The 8,691-nt window shown below is 38.2% G+C and overlaps 1 protein-coding gene across 1 annotated transcript; it reads left to right on the top strand.

Moving 5' to 3' along the window:
- The first annotated feature begins 2,237 nt into the window (after positions 1–2,237).
- Positions 2,238–6,674, top strand: cldn11a (claudin 11a). Its single transcript, XM_044375905.1, has 3 exons — positions 2,238–2,702; positions 3,019–3,183; positions 5,132–6,674. Exons 1-3 carry the CDS (start codon positions 2,477–2,479, stop codon positions 5,392–5,394), a joined length of 654 nt encoding a protein of 217 aa, XP_044231840.1. The 5' UTR covers positions 2,238–2,476; the 3' UTR covers positions 5,395–6,674.
- Positions 6,675–8,691: the final 2,017 nt, after the last annotated feature.

Here is an 8,691-nt window from a genome sequence, read left to right as displayed (position 1 = left end):
AGCAATGCATACTGGGCTTGTATTAACAAGATACCATTCCCTCAAAACTGCTGGCTGCAACTTTTTTTGTTTTTCAGCAGCTTTTTGTCCCATTGAAGCATTAGTATTCTTGTTTCTCTCCTTTTTCTTTTACTACTTAGTGCAGCTGATTGGAAAAAAATGCAGTCCATGTTTGATTTTGATAAGGTAATACTGACACCACTGAAGTGAAAAATTGCAGGCACTCCAAGCACATTGTAATGACCTGAAAATATGGATAGGTGCGTTCAGATGAATATTGCCTTTCCCATCTGGATTTTTTATGTCCAAATAAGGAAAGAAAACAGACGTGGAAATATCAGATTACATGCTTTTACCTGTTAAGATATTCGTAACGTATACCTGATCTATATCACAGGGGGGAAAAAAAACTGATTTGTGTCGGTCACAGTGTAAACAATTGATTTGCTATAATCAGACGAGCAATTGGACACAACAGCAATGGGCAGAAGATGACAGAAGGAAGTGGGCCAAACATGCTGTTACAGTCAGTGACCTTGTAACTGTGTGACGTGTCTCAGTCTGTCTCTGTCTCCCTCTTAGACTGATTGATATGCTGCTGCCGCCTCACTGGACTGATGAGAGTGATGGAGGACTTACTTAACTCCATCCAGGAAGGACAGAATGAAGGATACACTATGTCCTACAATACCTGAATGTCAACTGTTGGGCTATTGTTGTGCTATATCGCCCCCAGTTGGTGATTTGGAGAACAGAGCAAAAGCTCCAAAACTGAGATTCCAGCAATATAAGCACAACAGGAAATTGTATGATAATTGTTTTTATGATGGGATTCTCTCTGTGCTCAGCTAGTATACACATATTCTTATTCATAACTTTCCTAATGACTGCACCAAGACTTTGAGCTGTGTGACAATGTAGCCTGCAGTGCGTCACTACTTCTATGGTGTGTGACGCCTTAAAAAAAAGCCATATCTACTTGTTGCAACCACTTGTTCCTATATATATATATATATATATATATATATATATATACTGTTTGTGCTCAGTTCACCAAAAAGTGGTTTTTCCCCTTGTTTTATTTCAATACATTTTCAAGGCCTAAAAAGGTCAAATTATCCAGTAAGTCACAAGAAAAAGGAAAATATATAATTTAAAATAGCATAAATTTGTGTAGCAGAAATTGTTTTTTTTAATGCTTTTCTCTCCTGTTAATCATCATATTTATCCTGCGACCCCCTGGGAGCCACTGCCATATGGTGACACATGACCAAACAAAAGCAGTGTGCAGGTATACAAGGTCATCTATAAATGCTGAGCAAAGTGGAAAAAGGTTGATAAATGAATTTCCTGGGCATTGCCAATTTGCAATAGCAGGTTCATTAACATGTATGTGTGCATGCAAGAGAGTAGTAGTAGTAAGTTTATTTACTGTAGAAGTGATATTTCTTCTCACTTGTTTTGTATTTTATACCAATTGGTAAAAGAAAAGTTTTTTTCGCAGATACATTCAGATGGTAGTGGAAAGTAAATATACCACTGTACTCAAATGAGGTACTTGTACTTAATTTTCATTTATGCTACATTATACTAATACTCTACTGAATTTCAGGGGCACTGTGTACTTTTTTCTCCACTCTTTTTATCAGATGGCTACAGTTTATCATTATTATGTAGATTAAGATTTTATAGATTAACTTCACAAAGTAGTTAAAGTTATCTGCAACAGCTCTACTTTGACTAACTACATTAAAATGCTGTTCTTTTGATACTCACTGTGATGTGCATTTTGCTGATAATGCAATTTTGAATGGACTACTTTTACTTGTTGTACAGTATATTTACATTGTGGCATTTATGCTTTTACTCAAGTAATAGGCTTATGTCTTCCATCAGTGTATTCAGAATTGCTTGCAAGGCGATTTCAGAGAATTAAAGGAGGCAGTGCGTTGATGCACATGTATGGCGCTTAATGTACGAAAATGCAATGTGGCCAGTAGATGGCAGCAGATTATTTAAAATAATTTTTCTCAGCTGCTCGCCCAACCAGCTACCTAACCAGACGGGGTATATTCTCGTTTGATGCAAAAAGGGGGGGCTGTGCACGCCGACTTTTTGAATAGACAATAAATAGGGGCTGTGTGCTTTAAGGCCATCTCTCTGATTGGCTGAAAGTTTTAGGTATTTTTTTTTTCTCTCACTGAACTTCCCCCTATAAAATCTATGAAGAAGTGAAGGTTTCAATCTTTTGAAGTGCGCAACAGAGCCCAATTGATGGAATTACTGAATTGGAAGGGAAAAATCAACTTTTAACACTGGATTAATTTGTATGCTGGAATATAAATCCTAAAATCAGATTTGGTGTTTTATCCTTCCACATTTAATTCATTTTTAAAATTCTACACAGCTTTGCTTTTGAGCTTTATAACGGTCTCTGAACCCGGGACAAGTCTAGTCTTTACGCAAAGTTTGCGCCATGGCGAACTCGTGTCTCCAATTGTGCGGCTGTCTCATCAGCTGCCTCGGCTGGCTGTGCATCGTGATCGCGACAGCCACCAATGACTGGGTGAATATGTGTAAATACGGTTTGAACACCTGCAAAAAGATGGATGAGCTGGAAGCCAAGGGACCCTGGGCGGACTGTGTCATTTCCACAGGACTCTACCACTGCGTCTCGCTAACTCAGATTCTGGAGCTGCCAGGTAAACATTGTTCTGTGTATATCCCTGTATAGTAGGACTTTAGTTTTATATGTTTAGATTTACATTTTAATTCATTTTGTTGTCTTAATGGATTCTTTTCTATTATACCAATTTTATCACACATTTTCTCTTTTCATATCCCTTTCTTTACAATGTAAATTTAAAGACATTATTCCTCAATCATGATTCATCTTTTGACTTATCAAGATAGTTATTAGCTCTATGTTGTTATTTATTCACATGTATAATATTATATTACCCTCAAGATTTGATATTACTGATAGTATAATCATGTGTGTTTCATATGTGTTTCTAGCCTACATCCAGACAACTCGTGCCCTGATGATCACAGGTTCGATCCTGGGTCTCCCAGCAGTGGGAATGCTCCTCTTGTCCATGCCCTGCATCAGCCTGGGCAGCGAACCCCAGAGCTCCAAGAACAAACGCACCATCCTGGGAGGAGTCCTCATACTCATAGTTGGTAAGAGATTCAACTTTATGTAATCCCCAACAATTTAGTGGAAAAAGACAGAATGTCATGGTCAAGTCAAAGTGTTTTGCGCTCACATGCACACACCAACCTCACTGATTCTGACCTCTTTTAGCCCCACCTCAAATGCTCACAAGCTGCTCAGAGCAGAGGATGTCGAACACGACTGTCTTCCTCCCTAGGGTGGACACATATGCACTCTCACACACACACACACACACACACACACACACACACACACACACACACACAAACACACATACACTTCTATGTTTCTGTTCCATTGAACCCTTCCCCCAGATCCCATCACATTCCTCTCCTCCACCTACTCTCATCCACACCCTGCCTTTGTCCTGAACCACATGGAAACTTACTCCCTGAAATGCCCAATTTACTGTGCTCATAAATTTTTGTGTGGTGCTGCAGTGTTTCCAACGCCTGTGTCCCTCAATTGAAATTGCAATACCTGTGACCATAATTTGATTTTTTCATTGTGCATGTTTTTCATAAAGAAACTATTTCGTATCCCTGAATCACAAAACATCATCCAATAACCGTTGCTTCCGTACAAAATAGTTAAAGCCCTGACTTTGTTAAAAGATTTTCCATTTTTTTCATTGGGAATATTTTCAATCAGGGAGGATTTGTTTGAGTGTTTCCGTGCTTGTTGGACAGCTGAATAAAAATCCACTTGCCATATTGCCTATCATTGCTTCCATACTGGCATAATAAACATCCAAACAACAATTAGTTTGAGTCCAACTTTAATTATTTTTGTTCACTGTGTCTTCTGAAGCACCAGCCGGGAAGCTTTCTATCCACACATTATTTGTGGCTTCAGTTTTTACTCATTCAAATGCTGTATTATCAAAGTTCATTGGTGGTAAAATGATTTCACACTGTTCTATGTTAACTTCTGGTGCATATTGGCAGGAACCCAACATATACTAGATGTGTCCCTGTCAGCTGTACAGGGAATTCAATATTTGTATAGGTCTTAGAGGAGGTTAAGCTAAGCTGCTCTTCTGCAGTTCAAGGCAAAGCTTATATTAAGTCTCACTGCTCACTAATATTATTCTACTCATTCTTTCATCCAGTCTGTCCTTCCCTCGTGTCCTGCATGTTAGTGGAATATAAAATGATAACAGAACTGCAACAGCATTATATCTGAAATGTTTCCTTTAAAATACATTCTCAAAGTATTAACCTAGGATAGATGTATTAAAGCACTGGTTCATTGAAATGCTAAATCTTTTTTACTGCACTAAATGTATTTACTCACATAATTTCAGGCCTTTTGGGTCTTTACAGGAAGTGTCTACAGTGTGTGTCTGTACTGTAAACTGACTGTGTGTGTTCATTCAGAATTTGTGCAGCTGCACAATGTTGCATCCTTGGTTTAGTTACATTTACATTTACATAAGTAGGTGTTTTGCACCATTTTGCCACCCCATTTTTATTATGTAATTTGCCCCTCAAAGCCACACCTGTGTTGCAACATGTGTAGGTTACTTTCATTTGTACCATTTTGCATCCACAGTTTTAATATGTAATTTGGCATTCAAAAGCTAGCCCTTTGTGATGTATGTGAGTATTTATGGTATTAAGTTCAGCAGCACTATTTTGTAATCCCATTGTAATTACACTTTGAGTCTGCCTGTTTTTATATTACTTGAATGTGTGTAGAGTTTGCTTTTATCTGCACCATTTTATTCCCAAGTTTTATTATGTACTTTGCCATTCTAACTTAGAGTTATGAGGTGAGACAAGATGCACATGTCTATCATAACCAACAGCACCACTTTGCACCCTAATTTAGTTATACTTTGAATCTGTCTGTTTTTTTCAATATAACTTGTAGATGTATGTATATATTTTGCTTTCAGTAGCACCATTTTATATTCCCAATTTAACTGTATTTCTGTTTGTCTTCTCACAGCAATGTGTGGTATGGTGTCTACAGTGTGGTTTCCCATCGGGGCCCACCAGCAGCATGGCCTGATGTCGTTCGGCTTCTCCCTCTACACGGGCTGGGTGGGCACCATCTTCTCCCTACTGGGTGGGTCTATCCTCACCTGTTGCTCCTCAGAGTCCTCGTCCCGCTCCTACCACGACAACAACCGCTTCTACTACTCCAAACAGGGAGGTGACAACCCGTCAGCCACCACCTCTGCCAATCACGCAAAAAGTGCCCATGTCTGATATGGGAGAGATTCTTAATCCCATGCGGATGTTTAGCGGACTGTAGTATGTATATAGAGACAGATACACACAAGCACACACACTCAAATGATCACATATAATTACAGTTACATGAAACCTTTACTGGAAGAGAATGAAACACATGCACACAATCATTCATGTTGGTTTATGTGCAGGAAAATACACAAATTCTTGAATGAGAAAACAAATAGTTCACACATCCAAACACACAAAGACTGTTTTTGTTGGAGCTCCTTTTTAGCCAATGGATTGTTTTTGTATCGCAGAGCTCATCTTCCAGCCTCCTCATGTTGGGCGTGGTATGGACTCACCCTTTTGTTACATACAGTACAGCTCCTGAGCTGCCTGCACAGCAGCTCGACGTCCTAATCACCATGGACTTGTGGACTGAGATATTGATCTTTTATATTACTTATATTTTTCTATGCAAATGCTCATAGAGCTTACGAGTGCCTTTGTTAAAAAATGTGTTTTTATAAAATCATATGAAATAATGATTTGTTATTTTAATAAGAGCAGGGTATGAAAGTGTAATGTTTGGAGATGAAAATTGGTTCACTAACATTGTTTGTGTGCATTGATTTTTCTTCAACTGTATTGTATAACTCTCTAGTGCATTTGCCTCTTGAGTGATAGATATGATTATAAAACATAGCACTGTTTTTCCTAGCCACTGCAGGATGGGAACATAAATTTCACAGGAAAGCTCTAGCCAGCAGTGTTCTAGACTGTATTAACACCAAATGGTGCACTCTATCATTCGTGGCAGAAAGTTATATCTTGTGGTATTTGTGCGCTCCTTTAAAGTCTTAGTATGTGCACTGACTTGGCAAAACTGATGAATTACAAAGTACAATAGCATTTTTCTGAGACTAATTTGCTTCTGTCTTAAGTTTGAAATACAAGTGAGTGATAAAAAAAAGCAGTTTACCCTGTAACTGTGGAATTATACATTTCCAATTAACATCTTCACATAGAATAGCTCTTAAACAGATCTGTAGCTTGAAGTGTTTTTACTAGTGTGTACAAAAAAATCAATGTTATGTAGATTAGCTTGTCTTAAAGGAATGTGATGACTTGAATGCTCTATATCTCAAAAGTGCTCTGAACACAAACAATCTGATACAGTATTATCCAACCAGAGGGAAATTGATATTTTCAGCTCAGATCCTTGTGGAAGCAGTGTTAACTATGATTATTTATTGTTTCACTGATGTGCTTTTGTTTGATTTTCTATAATAAAGACAAAATGATTGAAACTGCCCTTTGTCTTGAGTTATGACTTCTGACTGTCACATTTAGTTGACAGGATGTTCTCATCCCACACAACACTCTATATTGGTTTGAATTGAAATTTGACATGAACGCACAACAGACAGAAAGTCAACATTATATATGAAGTGTAAGTGTCTGTGTGTGACGTACAGTACGGTAATCACTACCCCAGAACAAGCTGTCTGGGGCGCATATATAATATAGGCAAACATAAATTGTTACTAATGTATCATATCCGTAATGTCACTCAGTGACCTTGAGTTAGATTAGCATTCAGCACAGAAGAACCTGTCCCTCCATGCACATAAACAGATACACAGTATCCACAGAGAAAGATAATTATGTTCAATGTGTGGGTGGCTGTGTGCTCCACTGTCCATATCAAGGTGACTGAGTCATATCATAGATATTACATGATACTTTGGAAAACAATATGAGCTATCTCATTGTCCACAACTTATCTTCAAATGCACATGCAGACATTCACAATCATCTGTCCTATATGGATAATGATCTCCGCTCAGCTACTGTTTTCCTTCTCATTATTCTGTCACTTTACAATATGAGTATTTCCTGGCACGCTTGTGTGTGCAGGTGTTTGTCTGTGTGTGATCATGTATTTGCGTGTTCCCTGAAATGTGATGCTTTTCCAGGCATCGGGCCATCCAAGTCACAGGAGGCCAGTGGGCAACCAAGCTGTCCTCAAATGCTCAAAGAGGCAGTGTTATACTATACTATGCTAAAATATTGCCATCTAAACTATGTTGTTGAAAATGTGGAAGTGTGAACAGAAGATGAAACGTGGAATTTCTGTTCTTGGATATTCTTATAACACGACTGATTACTCAAGATATTCAATCCTTTCCACCAATAATTTTATTTCAATATTTAATTTTCTTTTCTTGTGTATCCACTGTCCATCAACCTGGCTTGTCTATTTCTACTTCGGTTGAAATTTCCGATTAATTTCCCAGAATATCATTTAATGACACACCCAGCAGAACAAGCATAAACTGTTCCCCTTCCGCTGTGTATTTCTGTGTGGGTGGTGAGCAGTAATGTTACAGTACATACTGTGAGTTTTTCCAGTTCAGAGAGAGCCAAAACATAATGTCCCGTGTCCGAATTGTGTTCTGGCTTTTTGAAGTTACATTGCTTGTGTAAGAATAAGTATTTCTACCTTTTATATGATGGATTTTCCACAGTCTGATTGTTGATGTTTCCAAAGAATGAAAAGTGCTCTCTGATTCTGAGTGAGAGACACTAAAACTGCTATTAACAATTGAATTTTGATTGATTCATTCATTGAAATAGGTTTGAAATTTCCAGTTGTACTGTGTCTGTGCTGCATATATCTCAAAGTGATATCATGCAGTGTCATCTACAGGATATTTCATCATCTACAACCTTTTGACCTGTTAATCACAAAATGAACAAAAGAAATGCATGGATCAGCAGATTTTTTTTGTTTAAAGGGTTTTTGCAAAATAGGTTGTGCTAGAAGCTTGGCAGCAGTACTTGCAGGACTTTTGGGAAATTCCTGGACCTTGCACGCTAACAGCTAACATGTTAGCTGGCTGGACACATCATGGATGTATTAAGAGAGCTAGTTACAGCAATGCAAATCAGTCTTGCTGCCATAGTGGCCACTTGCAGTATTGTAACTGAAAATAAGGTCAATTATTAATCTTCGTATTATGAATTTTTAATCCATGAAGGTCTTATATTTGTGAAACTTTCCTAGAGCCTTGAAAAGCGATTTTAAAATTTGTGACATCATCCCAGTGTTAAGTCTATGGGCAGAGCGGGAACTCATGGGTGGAGCCAGCAACACAGAAGCAAACCCAGAAGCTTGAAAAACTTTTTTGGCTTATGCACCAAACAAGCAATGTTAATAGGTGCCACCTTTGAGTCCAGTATCCAGTTCCTATAATCCATCCATGGGACACATGCTGCACTAGTCAATAACAATACCTCCCCATGCTAGCAGGCCCTGCAAGC

This window comes from Thunnus albacares, chromosome 15 (genome assembly GCF_914725855.1).
Source record: "Thunnus albacares chromosome 15, fThuAlb1.1, whole genome shotgun sequence".
Taxonomy (NCBI): domain Eukaryota; kingdom Metazoa; phylum Chordata; class Actinopteri; order Scombriformes; family Scombridae; genus Thunnus; species Thunnus albacares.
This window is presented reverse-complemented; position numbering and strand designations above follow the sequence as displayed.

Excerpts from the sequence above, each read along its gene's own strand:
- cldn11a (XM_044375905.1), top strand. The coding sequence starts at position 2,477 with ATGGCGAACTCGTGTCTCCAATTGTGCGGCTGTCTCATCAGCTGCCTC. Across the intron at positions 2,703-3,018 it reads TCAGATTCTGGAGCTGCCAG|CCTACATCCAGACAACTCGT; the intron begins GTAAACATTGTT and ends ATGTGTTTCTAG. Across the intron at positions 3,184-5,131 it reads AGTCCTCATACTCATAGTTG|CAATGTGTGGTATGGTGTCT; the intron begins GTAAGAGATTCA and ends GTCTTCTCACAG.